The 15,345-nt window shown below is 38.0% G+C and overlaps 1 protein-coding gene across 7 annotated transcripts in view; it reads left to right on the top strand.

Annotated features, from left to right (window-relative positions):
- Positions 1-15,345, top strand: part of LOC139119989 (synaptic vesicular amine transporter-like) — a 57,439-nt gene that overhangs the window by 30,487 nt on the left and 11,607 nt on the right. For 5 of the 7 annotated variants that reach the window (XM_070683964.1, XM_070683970.1, XM_070683965.1 and 2 more), the window contains 4 exons: positions 647-742; positions 4,881-4,959; positions 10,889-10,940; positions 13,947-14,010. In XM_070683964.1, the coding sequence (XP_070540065.1) occupies positions 647-742; positions 4,881-4,959; positions 10,889-10,940; positions 13,947-14,010 (291 nt within the window). Of the gene's footprint in view, positions 1-646; positions 743-3,712; positions 3,792-4,880; positions 4,960-10,888; positions 10,941-13,946; positions 14,011-15,345 lie in introns of all 7 variants that reach the window. The other 2 variants (XM_070683967.1, XM_070683971.1) reach the window with 1 other exon arrangement.

The raw sequence follows: 15,345 nt of genomic DNA, 5'->3' as shown, positions 1-15,345 counted from the left end.
CCTATTATGCAGACAGCTCGAAATGTTAAACCTCCGCAGATGAGTCTGTTTCGTGGCTTAGAAAATCTTCTATGGCCCTTGTGCGATACACATATTTACTTGATCCCATTCGCGTACATTTTTCGTCTCTTTGTACACTACGCAATTAGGTGCGTTCGAATTGTCCCAGTTGCGAATCTTATCGGGGAATATTATCGATCAATCCTCGATAAAACCCTTATTGCGAACTTCTCCTTGTCTAAATCGGTTGGAGAGGTTGTGGGGGCGGTTCAATGGTCGATTCATTAATTTCACCGCCGCCTACGAAGTGCTGACGTCATTAAGTTGTCGCCGTTATAGCTTGACGTCTAAAGGACTACTCAAGTCGACATGTGTGAAATTCGGAGCCTGCCTATTAGTGAAGGGACATTGTCATGACTCTGGCCAATGAAAACCCGAGGCTATTTTAAAGTCGCTATCATCAATTTCACCCCAGGGTCAATGACCTCTGTGTCACAACTGTTCTCAGTGAGGGTGCACTGAAACACACACTTCGTTACTTGTGAAATTGGGTGCGTTTGTAAATTGACAATATTTTCAGCCTGTGTGCTGAACTCCGTGTTACAGTACACGGTAAATGACCATATTGTATTTCTTTCTCTATCAGGCGCCATATGTTTCGCCAACATGGCAATAGCTCTGCTGGAGCCATCCATGCCGCTGTGGATGATGGAAACCATGGAAACGGAAAAGTGGCAGTTAGGTACGTAGTCAATACAATACCTTAGCAACGTCGGCCCAGTAGAATTCCCTCGAGACAAATTATACGCGAATGAGTAGTATTGATGAAGTTAGCATGTGATCACGCGCTTTGGGATGACATCATCAAGCGGAATTGGCCTGACGGTTTTCCCATTTAACGTCACTTGAAAATAATGACCATTTGTCGGCGTCAGCTGTTCTTCCGAGTCTTAATTGAACCGCTCTGAATTCACAGGAATATAATTTATAATTCACGTAGTGGAACGCCGTACGTTCATTTGTATCAATGGTGTATTTGGAGAACTAGCTCACAGTTGATAATATCGAGTAAAGAATATATTTTTATTGAAACATTTTATAAACAAATCGCTTATCTAAATTCCCTCCGAAAGATAAGAAGTTTACACAAAAATCTTAGAAACGGTCAGTATAAAGATGAGGTAGAGCACTCGTAATGACAGGTAGAGAAAATAATTTTCGTATTACGTCATTTAACTATTGATTCAAATGAATAGACCATAAACTAACTGTGGAAGACCGTCGCGTATCTCCGTCGGAGATAGGGGAGCACCAATACTCGACCGAATCTTTCAGTTTAAATCCCCCCCCCCCTGGGGCTCATGGGATAACTTAGAGCTCGAGGATTAGTGATTGCAAACCACCACCTTCTTGTATATGGACAAATAACAACTTTTGAGTAACGTTTTCTTTGTTTATTAATTTGTCTTATTTAATGCGTTTATTCTAATGTTCTTGTTACTGTTGTCCGTTAATGCGTTCGTTATCATTCTTAAGACTCATGATTTGTGTATCTGACCTTTATCTTTCTCTGTCTTCTTTGATCTTTATTTCCAGTGACGTTCAATAACTTTCATCTGTTTCAAACTTTCAGTTGCGTGTATCTCTTGCGTCTCGCTCTCAGACTAACTGTCTTGACATCAGACGTACACCTTGCCGTCACGTTGTCGAAAGTTGCACTGTTTTTTTTGACACTCGCTGAAGTCGTCGTTACTCCACAAAACAAGTTTCACGACCCTAAAAAGCAAAATTTATGTTTTTCTCGTATTGGTGAAACGAGGAATGCATTGACGATGAAATTCTTACTATATGCCATCTTGGAACTAGTCATCTACTTTTCAATCTTTGGCAATACCGGTGAAGGCACCACATTCACTCTGTAAAGCTTTGAACATTCCAACCAAGGTGTGCCCACGAATAAAGTAGAGAATTTACATATTATCGGTCGTGGTCACTTCCGTTTACCAACAGATCATCAAGCAGATTTTAAGAGAACGCCTCCTTACTTGGCAAAGTAGAGTAAAAGCATTGAAATATGTACTCATTCTCATCTCCAGGAAAACAACCATTGACAACAGGCCCTCGGGGCGATGATTCCGCCAATTTCTATTACTGTATAGGGTGTGTTTCGTGATCAATTCGCTGATTTAGTATCGTCCTTCGATCATTGCTATTTGATCTCAACTTTCGCGACCGTTTTCAAAACAGTGCAACATTCGACAAATAACACTAACAAAATAAAAAGCACACTAACCATACAAATGTCATTCTTTCTGTGTCTCCAAACACTACAAACACACAATATACATTACTTCAACAGGTACTCCACACACCATATTCGTGTGTCCCATATCTGTTTTTCAACACTGAACACACCTCTGTCCTCTCACATGCATATGCAAGCATCGGTAACTATGATTTCAAACCTCGTAATTCTTTTTATGTAAGTTTCATTCGCAGTTTTCTTTACACATGTAGTTAGTGTACAGTCTAATTTCTATCACAGACTAAATTACACATTTCCTTTACTTCTCGTAGCTTCCTAACAGTCGTTACTAACTGAACAACAGACAACACAGAACACATCATTCTAACCCTTCATTCTGTCACACATCTGACCTATCGCCTTTTTTCTCTTTCACTTTAGTTTTCATGTTCGTGTGCGTCAAAGTTCTGGTATCTTTAACATTTCGTGTTTTTCTGACACACTGAGCGTGCAGAGTGTATTAAAAATATCAGAAAATGATTTATGATGAGACGTTAAAAATTAATTTGCTGAAAAGAAAGGAAAGTTGACGGTGAAAAAAACAAAAACTGTATACTGACATTTAACTGAAACACATTTAATCCTTTTGGGCCGCGTCCATGGCGATATAATTTGCTTTGAATATAAAGTTTTACTATAACCCAAACGGGATTCGAACCCATAGACCCACAACCTTCAAAATACAGGTTATCGAGAAACAGTATACCAGTTTGTTTTGTACGGAATTTTCATTGTTAATTCAATTTGATTAACTGGTCATCCGACTGTACTTTGTACATCATGCCCCTCCCCTTCATCTGAAAACTCACAAACGCCCTCACACGACTAATCAGAGGCTCACGCTTAAATGTGAAACACACGAGTATCGTAAAACGTGACACCAAATTCCAACAGAGTGTAGCTGTGGGCGTTTAAAAGTACGTTAATGCTACTTTCTATCTATTTCTACACATGCCAATTACAATAAAGGCCAGTTCAGAATCAATCCATTCTTCGTTTCACCTAACGTTTATTCATCGTTTACAGAACAGAAATACGATGACATTGCAGCTATCACGCGAAGTGAGCAATCGTCCAAACTATCTTTTTCATTTTAATTTGGCTAACGCAAGCTCGAATTACTCCATGTCAACAGTTGTAGTGCATCTTATGCCTTAGTATAGTGCCAGAATATAAAAATATATTACAATTTATTTGTTCGGATAATTAAGATTTCGATTGAGTTAATTTTCTCCACCACATTGATATTTGGTCAAAATAAATTCTATATGTGGGGACGACAGTCATAAGCAAAACGTCCATACCCTAGACTCCACAATCCCTCGGGGGGTATAATTAATCCACAGGACATTTCATTGCAGATGAACTTTCAGCCTCTTTGCAATTCTCTCTATATTTTATTTTCAGGAGCGGCGTTCCTGCCTGCTAGCGTCTCGTACCTGATAAGTACTAACATATTTGGCCCCCTGGGCCATCGTTTTGGAAGGTACACCCACTAGCAAACATACCACAGTACTTATTGTGTTTACCGTATACATGACGGAAATTCCTCAACCCCTCCCCCTCCCCTCCTCCTCGTTTTCTTATCTGTTTATATTTGTATTGCTTTTTTTCCGTCCGCGTTGCAACTTTCTCATAAATTGATTACCCAACCCCCCAAAATGGCCAAAATTTCGACAAAAGTACACTCTTGCTGTCGAGGCATCCGCAGTTTCCGAACACTTTCCTGTTTCTAAACCTTTCCGGGTCTGCTGACAAAATAATTTAAATTTCTATCCAAAATGGTAACTTGTCTTAAAGACTCAACGAGAATTTGTAATTTGTGCAGAAGCCTGGGCGGATTGTCTCAATCAGCCAAAGTATTTTTTCAAATTTCTAAATTGAAAAAAATCGCTAGGAACTGAAGATTTTGATCCTTCAATTATTGACTCATTGCGAAATCCTACGATGAAAACTTTTTACCCACGCTTTATTGCTTTTCCTATGAAAGGGCCAGATATTTAATCGCAGAAAAGACTGAAAGTCATTTATACGCCTTGAATTCATACATAATATTTCGTTATCTTATGATGGCAGTTGTACACGTCACAGTTCTGTCAAATGATTATAAAATTCGCGAGTGACATAGATGCGGCTTGTACGCGAAGATCCATACATATTCATTTTGTGGTGGCATAAAGTCAACACTATTTCATCAGTCACCACCTGAAAACAAGCAAAAACAGTAGACACTGGACAAATGCTACTAACTTGTCCATTCACATGATTCCATGCCGTTGTCCACCGAACCATTCTGCGCAGTCTCACCAAGTACTCTTGACGCGCAGTCGCACCAGTTTCTCATACTTTCTCTTTAAGGGTTTAGAAGCCTTATTTCTTCTTCAACTAACATACCTTCTTTCACTAACCAGTCTAATTTCGTCTTTCATGGCAGCGTAGAAGCACTAACACATTGACCACCGCGTAGTACTTGTTGCATTTGTTAACACATTATCGTTTATTGTGACTGTGTAATTTGCTCGTTACCTTTGTTTTTGCTGTAACCTCTAGCACCTGCACTTTGACCCCTCACTAGGTTCAATTTGGTTGGCACCAAGCTTAGGCTACCTTATAGGCACTTACGCCTTTGGTTATTTAGGAAATATTGTGGGAAGGTAATTTTTTTTAAGTTCATGTTTTCTATTTAAACAGTGATCAGTATCAGTTTAAGGTCAATGTACCTGATCATTCGTTTGTAGCTCTTACTGTTAATGTTGCAGTTATAGCAAGTATCGTTTGTTTGTGAGTCAGTTTTATTCCGATACTCTTGATATTGTTCTATAACAATTATTAAGAGGAAATGCGAATTGGTTTTCCATAATTATAATAAGTATGGGCAGTCAACAAGTTGCAGCAAGTACCGAACAGTTTTGCCAAATGGTATAAATAATAGTTTTCAGTGGCACAATCGATATTTGTTAAATTTGAAATATGTTGCAATCATTGATCAAAAGTGGGGTTAACTCGAATTTCACATGGGCAGTGGTTCTCCTCTGGTCATTCACCCTCGTGTTTGATAGTGCTACATAACTGATGAGAGCGTTTCCCCAGACGAATTCCACAAGATTGACAATTTAGAAATTGTATTTTTTTTAAATACTCGCTGTCTACCCATGTTCAGACGATTTCAAAACTAACTCTACAAACTCAGTTCCCAATTTCAGAGTTATTCTATGATACTATCCAACGCCCTGTTAATTCAAAATTAGCAGACACTGGAACTCGAATTCAATTTGGAGTGCCGTTTGTTTGTGAATTGTTTCCTCTCTGGAGTTGATACTGAACACTGTCTTAGGGGGGTATGCACGGTGAACGTTGTCGACCAACGTGTTCAACTGAACCCAAAGCGCGCTCTCATCGTCCAAAGCTCTTCCCAGAAGCAACAGATACCACTAGCAACAATATCTGTATTGTTTGTAACCATGCACACCTGCAAAACTTGCACGGTCTTGCCCCTACTTTTCTATTTTTAGACTTTCAAGCCAAAGTTGACATGAAAACCACAAATTTTTCGGGCAAAAAAGCCCCTGCCCACAATCTTCTCCGTTAACTCCCTGCATGTCCATTTTCTCGATGCGCAATTCTATGGCTTTTTTGTTCAACACTTTGCTTGCATGCCCTTTTTTCACCGTCGTCAGCCTGACAAAGGAGCCGCTAGCTTCACGCCATCCGATCTCAGTTTCAATTTTGCTGATATTTGTACTATTTAACACGATTGGAACTAAATTGGGATAATTGGATTGGAACAATTTCTCAAAAATTTCAGGAATTTGTTAAATATTACACCATATTTACTAACCATTTTTAAATTTTACTCAAAATTTGCGCTTTTGTGCTCATGTTATGAGTAATAATCATTGCATGACTCCATCTAATGCAATATTGTTCAATACTTATGAACAATATTTATATTTGAATGAAAATATGTGAACTTGTCTATACTTTCTTTGGTACTGAAATACTAGTTTTAATCTCGATTTGTTACTTTTCCCCAACCAAAATGAAGTTTTTCGATCGATTTAAGGTTTATTTAGTCAGGGTCATTTCAAAAGTGCCCTGACTACATTTAATGTTTATTAAGCCCCAAATTGACGAAAAAGTAAGGGACATTTTAAAAGTGCCCCGACTCAAAGTCATTAATTAGACACATTTTATGCATTTTGTGTCGTTTTTTTATGACATTTACACAAAAATACCACCTTTTCATAGAAATGAATACGATTTAAGGGATATACAATAATTGACGTGTTTTTGTTGTTTTGTTCGATGAAAACAATATTTTAATTTTTACAGTATTCTATCATTTTGTAAAATTTAAGCTGTAAAAATTTCGATTTCATCAAACTTTCGTTATATTTACTCTCATCTAATTATCCCAATTTAGTTCCAATCGTGTTTATTTACTATCAGACCCTACGATACTCACAGGCGACCTTTTTAAATTTTCCACGCTTTCTGACGAGGTGTGTATTTTCTGACATCCCTGAACAGCAAAAATGTGTCATTCCTCGGCAATGCAGGAACGCAAATTAAATAGTTCCCAAGAAACAAGATTTAAAAGGGTCAGCCCAACCCCGTGTTCTAAATTTTTAAGTACAAACGTAATTATAAAAGCAATAGTTGTATGTCTGAAGATTCCAAACCGAGAACAAGTTGGACGGGCAAACATGTATCATTTTCTTGTTGAAACATTCGTTGAAAGATCGGATATTTATCTATGGAAAGTTACATGTATATTAACGACTTGGTTTTTTTTTATAATTGATACCTTTTTAATATCTGGCCGTGTAATAATTTTAGCAAATAATTCTCAGTGTTCATGTCTGAATTTCGATGAGTTGAAGCATCCCATCAGAGACATTACAAAAAGAAAGGAAATTCACCAAGGTTCTTTTAGCAAAAAAAGAAATGCTTGGTAGTCTTCCTGTTTTCGAAAACTACAAATATGGATGTGTACTCTGTCTTTTGTGAAAATCAACAATTTATATTTTCAAACCAGCTGGATTTAACAAAACAGACGGACATTTTAAATTTTCAATATTAGTTGACATACAAGACAAATTTGATTTTCATACTCAAACATTTGTTCAACGTGACTCCAGGGTTTTCGCCAAATTTTTGAAGGGTATTATCAAAAATGTCCCTTGCCAAAAGTGTGCAATATCTTTTGATTTTCAATTTCGAAGGCACCCGATAGTTAAAATTTGTAAAAAGGGAATTTAAAGAGCACATACTTGTAATCTGAAAATACACGAGATATATTTAAAGGTATCAAAGGACGGTCACACTTTCTGTTTCTGACGCTTTGTCACCGTTTGAGGGCGTAAGTTTACCCAAGTCACTGAACAGCTGTGCACATACCTTACTGTGAATTGCTTTGGAGCATTGGCATTAGACGAACTAGACACATATTCTAAATCGAGGTGTTGCCAACACTGTCAGGTGTAATTATCAGCTGAGCAGTAATTCCAGTCGACCACAGAGAAATCAACTCTGCCAAAGTTGAAACATTGTCTCGCAGCAGGTCAGATGTAGTCAAAACAACTACACCTGAAATGAGCAAGTGATAAGACTTGGACAGTGCTTAGGGATGGACCATTAGACCTTGGGAGGGGGGTGGTCACAATGAAAATTGTGAAAATTTTTTTTTCCAATTGAGATTAGCTGTGCAAATTTTTTTTTCAGAGTAAATTTTCAGATTTATAATTTTTTTTTTTAGTTCGTCGCTGTCTGAAGATAAAGAGGGCAAAGATGTGGTGCCAAGCACCACAAGCGGCCACGCAAGCGGTCACGGGGGGGGGGAGGTCAGGAGAGGGGTGTCCCCCTGCTGGTGTTGGAGCTTTTGAAGAATAGAGATTAAAATGGTGTTATTTGGTGGCACTTGGGGAGTATTTTTGCGGGGGTGGTCAGGAGGGGGTGTCCCCCTCCTGCCTTTGGAGCTTTTGAAAAATAGAGATTAAAATGGTGTTATTTGGTGGCACTTGGGGAGTATTTTTGCGGGGGGTGGTCAGGAGGGGGTGTCCCCCTCCTGCCTTTGGAGCTTTTGAAGAATAGAGATTAAAATGGTGTTATTTGGTGGCACTTGGGGAGTATTTTTGCGGGGGGTGGTCAGGAGGGGGTGTCCCCCTCCTGCCTTTGGAGCTTTTGAAAAATAGAGATTAAAATGGTGTTATTTGGTGGCACTTGGGGAGTATTTTTGCGGGGGGAGGTCAGGAGGGGGTGTCCCCCTCCTGCCTTTGGAGCTTTTGAAAAATAGAGATTAAAATGGTGTTATTTGGTGGCACTTGGGGAGTATTTTTGCGGGGGGTGGTCAGGAGGGGGTGTCCCCCTCCTGCTTTTGGAGCTTTTGAAAAATAGAGATAAAAATGGTGTTATTTGGTGGCACTTTGGGAGCATTTTTTTCGGATTACACATCTTCCTCTGAAACATGGTCTTCTTGCTCCTCAGTAGCTTCTATAGTTTTGAAAATTGACTATTTTGGTTTCCTGGCTTTCCTTTCTACTGCGTGGTGAAATGCCTACATTCACCCCACCAAACATCATGCATATCTCATGATTTACAATTGATTTTGACAAGCTGAGAAGCTAAAATAAGCTAAATAATATAGTTAAATTTGCATATTTGTGTTTTTAGAGCAATTGTTGCCCTTTTTGATCAAAACATCTATTTCTCTGTAGCAACATGCCCAAATTGATTGGATGTGTATAGATGTGTTGAAATTTCAATATTTGTCTTTTTAGGGCAATTTATGCCATTCATGGTCAAAAAATCTGTATTCTCTGGAAGGGCTTGTCCAATTTCTTTGAAATTTGCTACACAAAACGATTATTCATGCAGATTTATTCAGTATTTGCTATCGAGAAACTTTCAAAGTTCGACCCTTTTGTGTTTTTGTGTTGGGATTTGTTGGATAGATGGCATTCTACGTAGTGTATTGTTGAATGTTAAAACGTGTTGCTGTTGTTTTTTGAGGCTGTTTTTTTGAGAAAAAAGAATTGAAAATGCCTTTTTAAAAGCAAAATAATACATAATGACTTGATATGTTGTTTTATCATTATTGACGTGTTTCTACTTGTTCACCCATTCTTGCATTCATCATTGCAATAAAATGCTGGTGAAAAAAATGAAACTGATGTGGCCTGCATCTATTTACCTTGATCTTAAAAGGCAAATACAACTTTCTGTCTTGACAACCATATCATAGTTTCAATGTTTTACCTACTGTACCTGCTGGTTTGTACGCAGGAAACAAGTAGAAAACAGGCTCTATAATTTCATAATTTTCAAGTGATCAGAATACAAAAGTCCTGAAAAGATAAGATAATCACAACTTCCAGTATAAGGGATACAGTCACTCTAAATGTAGAAATTAAAATTAAAAATGTGCTTGGAGGCAGAAATTTGCTTTTTGTCGGTAAAATCTAAAAAAATTCAAAATTTTAAAGACTTTTGCAGATTTTTTTTTTACGCCTTTGTCTTCCTATTTATTTTTTTTTTTTTGCAAATTAGTTTGAAGATTTTTTTTTTCCTAACTTTCTGCTCTGAATTTTTTTTTTTCTGTTTTTGACCACCCCCCTCCCAAGATCTAATGGTCCGTCCCTTAGACATATGTGGTGGTTTTGTTCAGACTACGTCTGACCTCCTGCTAAACAATGTTTCAACTTTTGCAGAATTGATTTTTTATGATCGACTCATGTTACCGCTTAGCTGTTAATTGCACCTGACAGTGTTGGCAACACCTCGATTTAGACAATATGTCTAGTTCGTCTAATGCCAATGCTCAAAGCAATTCACAGTATTTAGATACGATCGATAATTGTACATTTGTCTTCACTTTCCTTTGACTCATGATGACCCGATAATGATATCAACTGATACAGGCGTTCAAATTTTCTCCTATAATCTTGTCGTAAATATACTCCTGAATTAACCGTACCATAAATTTCGACCAAGTTGACTGTCATTTAGAGAAATTTATACGAATTATCAGTAGTGCGCCCCGTCATTTTATGATCTCTCAATGTGTGTGTTCCTGAAGCAACCGAAGCGCCAGTTGAACACTGATTTATTCTGCAAAATAAACTTCGTGGGGTAGTCTTAGAAACCTCATTTGCTTCCCCAAAATACCGGCTGGCGTCCAGCCAATTTGGCGTACTTGACGGAATGACGTCAGAAAAGTCGGACCTCACATGGTGACAAAGAATGAGGAACTCTGGCTCCTTGAAATGCCGTGTACTGTATTTTTAGTGGACTTGCACAATGTCAGGAATTTCAGTTCGATTGTTCGCTCCGACTTGTTCTCAAATTTCCTTTAAATGAACTTGTAATACTGTCAATGTCAAGTACGATGTCTTGTGCATTTGCTGTAGTGTAAAGTGAATTGTCGACTAACTATTGTACTTGTAGCAGAATATCTTGTCCAGTTATGTTGTACCGTGTGTGCGTGCGTGCGATGAATGTGTACATTTCATATCGCTGTCCTTGCAGACCTCACGCTCTGAAATCTACACACTGACTCATTTTCTCTCTGAAATTCTCCTTCAGGTGGCTATGTTCCCTACTTGGAATGATCATAACCGGTATATGCATGGTCTGGGTAGGTTCCCTTCATCAAATATCGCAAATTCTTGGATTAATTTTGTCTTTTTCCCCTTAGTTAGGTTCTGTGATATATTCGATATGTACCACAGCTGTTGCCATTCGACACAACAAAATATAAGCTATAACAAAAATAAAAAACTCTAGCAGACATCAAACAGCGATGTCTTCATTTGCATGCCTAACTGAACACGAAGCACTGCCTGTATGTGTGTGTACAGCATCCAAAAATGACAGCGTGCCGCATTTCGCTCTATGAAAATACTGTCGCCATACCAGAGAATAGAAAATACCTCTATTTAAAACATTCTTTGAAATCAGCAGGCGGCCAGGGTTGTCGCAGAGACGAATGATATACTGTGCCTTTTATCAGAGGCTTTTTGAACACGATCGACGGCATTAATTCTGTAAGAGGTGCTCCTAAGAGATTAATGGCTCTTTCCGGTTGAGACTGTCTTTTCAACCACTGCGGTAAAAAGGTTCTTAAAATAGTTTAATTTCAGCCCGGGAGAAATAAACTAGGTTATCACATCAAAAATGTTGTTCTTGTGTTAAGAGAGCACAAAAGGGCAGTGAAAATTTTGACTGGCAGCTGTACCGTTTGAATTCCATTTTCCAAAAAGCTTTCAACACACAGACAGAGATGCGAGTTTGATTAATCTCTGATTCACATCATGTATTCCGTATCTTAATGTACATCTGTATATTTAAACGCCTGAGTAAACTCAAGTATTGAGGGCAAGGTTGCCTATCGTACAAATAGGTGTCTCTCCCGCCTTCGACGTGTAAATTTAAAATACAAATACAGAAAAGCGGCTATGAATGGAGACGCCAAACATAAGGTGTGTATTTTAATTCCAAAGGTGATACCAACACGGTATGGCATTGCCATGCCGGGGTAGACTTATTACCCTTTAGGTTGAATATACTCGACAAGTAGTTAGAAAGAGAATTGCTACTAGACGTCATCGGTTCGGTCATCCGGAAAACTCACAAGAAATATCGCTATGTAAAAAATAGGTCGTAAAAAGCACGAAAACACTGCTTTGTACACGCATATATCAATCTTCCTTCTGTTAGCGAGACACATTGTGACGACTGTACGCAACAAAATTGGCATCTTTTCAATAAAGTTGAACAACTGTATTCATAAACATGCTCATGGGCAATGCAATCGCGAGATAGCTTCGAACTTACGACGTCACAAACTGCAACTCAACAAAGTCGCGAACGTACTCGCTAGCCCAGCGTCAAAGTTATCAACATTCGACTGCATATATAGATGGTGATGGCCGAGAGCATTTTAGATGGCGGGCTTGCTAGAACCATTTGAAAAGAAAAAGTACAATTTATTTGAAAGAAACACGGCAATTGCTCCAGGGGCCGTGATTGTTACTGAGAATAAACTTACTTACCTGTAGCCTATACCTCGCGTGACTTTGACCCAGTTTTCAAGTACGTGACCCCACTGCGAAATAACCGATCATAAATGAATGATGCTCTTCAAAAAACTCAAACTCAAATCTCATCCCACAAAGTGCGCTTTGCATAACTTCGACGATTTCAAAGGGATGAAGAAATGAAACAGCGCTTTAAAAACGTCAGTGTTTTTGCATTCTTTTGATGGCGGTGGCTTCCACTACAGCATGCCATCAGAAACGAAAGTTATCGATCGCTATTTATGGAGTGTTTACCAAAGTATAATAACGCTTTATAACAGTAGAGATAAAACATTTGCACTTCTCACAGCAAGACATCCATGCTTTTTAGAAAATGGATATAAATGGTGACAACAGAAGAAACACAGTGTCACACATGTCAAAACATGTTGCTGGTAGTCAGTACACAACGTACAGGCCATGTGTTCCTTCCACTGTCAATGGGGCCTGACAATTACAGCAAGCGTTTTTTTCAGGGGGCCTGAAATTACACAGGACACATCAAAGGGTTTGATCAATTTCTTTGTTCATGAAAGATAACGATGCGAGTAATTTTCCGAACATCGGTTCGCGGTGACAAAAATCAAAGGAAAACACGAACAAAACATTCTCCCTCGTTGCCAGGGTGTTGCTAGGGAACGATTCAATGCACTTCAACGACAATAATATAAAACAGGTGGTTTGCGATTATCATGTGCTCGAAAGGGATGTTTACTTTCGTTATTATGAGCAAAGCAAAGGGGGGGGAGCATATGTTTGGAGAATTATCCTTGTACTTCGTATCAGGCCGCATCGATCGGGAAATTCACGGTGCAATTAGGACAGATTACAAGGTTGGGTCAAGGTTTAGAGCAGCGTTTCTTTCAAATGTATCTCGTGACCATTTCTATAATAAAAGCAATTTTCTGCATTTTAATTCTTCATGTCTCTTCAAGGCTTCCGAAACGTGTCTAATGCATTATTTTGTCGTGGTTTTGGTATCGCACTAATCGTCTTCACGAACTTCGTGCGCAGGGCTCCGGAGCAGATCAACACGGTTGAGTTTTGAAAACAATTCCTAGTGGTACATAAAATGGCCAAATTAAATTAATAAAAATCAAAGACAATAGTCGTAATACGCTTCATTTCGCTGGTTATTTGAAAAATACGTCTCTGATTATTAAAAAAATGTTTTCCACTGTGACCAATTAAAACCGCTCTTGTTTATGTGCTCAATTCATTAAAACCGAACTTGACCAATCGAACACTGCAGTTATACAAATTTCGACAACAGGTCTAAACTATCGTCTCTTCGGCAATCAACGAGGGCAGTATACTCTTATTTAACGCAACAAAAGCGTAAAGACCGATCATCGTGATTTTAGGTGCCTAACCTTTCTTGTTCATGAGCAGATGGTGAGAGAGATACGTAACACATTTTGAATATATGTTCCCTCAAGCAAACCAATTCTAGACACAAACCAAATCAGCCTAACCATTTATCGTGGTACTCATGTTTTTCTTTAAAAAGCACGCACGCAATGAACTATAATCATAACAACTATATATTATTTCTTTCACAATAGATTCCATTTTCAGACAATATAAATGAGTTGATCGCGCCATGCTTTGGTCTAGGTTTTGCAATAGGTAAGAAAATGTAGAATATTATTATTTGACTCACAATCATATGTAAGTCAGTCTGTCCGTATGTATTGATATTGTAAATTCGTATGTATATATATATATATATATATATATATATATATATATATATATATATATATATATATATATATATATATATATATATATATATATATATATATATATATATGTGTGTGTGTGTGTGTGTGTGTGTGTGTATGTGCGTGTGTGTATTATATCGCGGCAAACAAGTATATATATATATATATATATATATATATTATATATATATATATATATATATATATATATATATATATAATTATATCACGGTAAAAAACTGATGAACCGCTTACTTTTCAAGCTGTGCGTTCTTCTTGCAGCGTGTTTTACTGTTCCTATTATCCCTTTGTATTGCGTATGCTGATCGCGCATTTCATTACGATGCATTATTCTGCCTGTTGTCCGGGGTGTCACATATATATACATATTGTTATGTAGGTCATTTCCCCCACACTCATCATGACCTGAGTTCAATTAGTCTAGAACATTCTCAAGGTCACTGCCCTTGATGACCTCACAACCTTGAATTCAATTAGTCATGTTTGGAATGTTCTGGAAAGTTGATTAGTTGTGTAAGGGAGATAATTTTAGAACAGTAATTAGCATGTCAATAAAAGTTCTAGATTGTTCTTATATGCCTTTATAAAAGGGACGTGCTCAGCTTCCAGTCAGACTTTTGGGATCGTGTCTCTTGTGTGTTACTAAACTCCAGCAGTAGTCATTCTCTAGACTTTTCAAGACCTTCACTGCCAACGCTGGATTTATACTGTGGACTTTGTGCAGCTTCAAGCCTGCAAGGACTGTTCATTCATCCAACTGACTGTTACAACTCTGAGACTGGAGCTTTGCCGTCCCAGCTGAGATAAGTAGTCTGTACACTTTTAAAGCTTGTATTTTATCCCTGACTTAGCAATTAGTTTTATTTTTGTAATAAATTTTGTTTAAACGTAAACTGCTGAGTTCACCCTTTTGTTCGTTTTTCTCTGCACGTAACAAAATTGGGGGCTCGTCCGGGAGACGAATATTTTGAGCCGTTTGACAACATTTTGACAGCTTTTCAAAACTACTTTACATTGTGAACTCAGCGAAATTTAATCATGGCGGAATTCAAGCCAGACGAATTTATGGAGGACCTTGATCAGGACACATTTAATTCCCTCAGAAAAGACAACCTCATAGCACTGGCAAATTTCCTTAATGTAGATGTCAAAAGATCTATGCGCAAGCGAGAGATACAGTTCAAGATTGCAAAAACATTTAGTTAATTCAGGCCAT

The sequence above is a fragment of the Ptychodera flava genome, chromosome 20, assembly GCF_041260155.1.
Source record: "Ptychodera flava strain L36383 chromosome 20, AS_Pfla_20210202, whole genome shotgun sequence".
Classification (NCBI taxonomy): Eukaryota; Metazoa; Hemichordata; class Enteropneusta; family Ptychoderidae; genus Ptychodera; species Ptychodera flava.
Note: the sequence above shows the minus strand (reverse complement) of the source record. Positions and strands in the feature narration are given on the sequence as shown.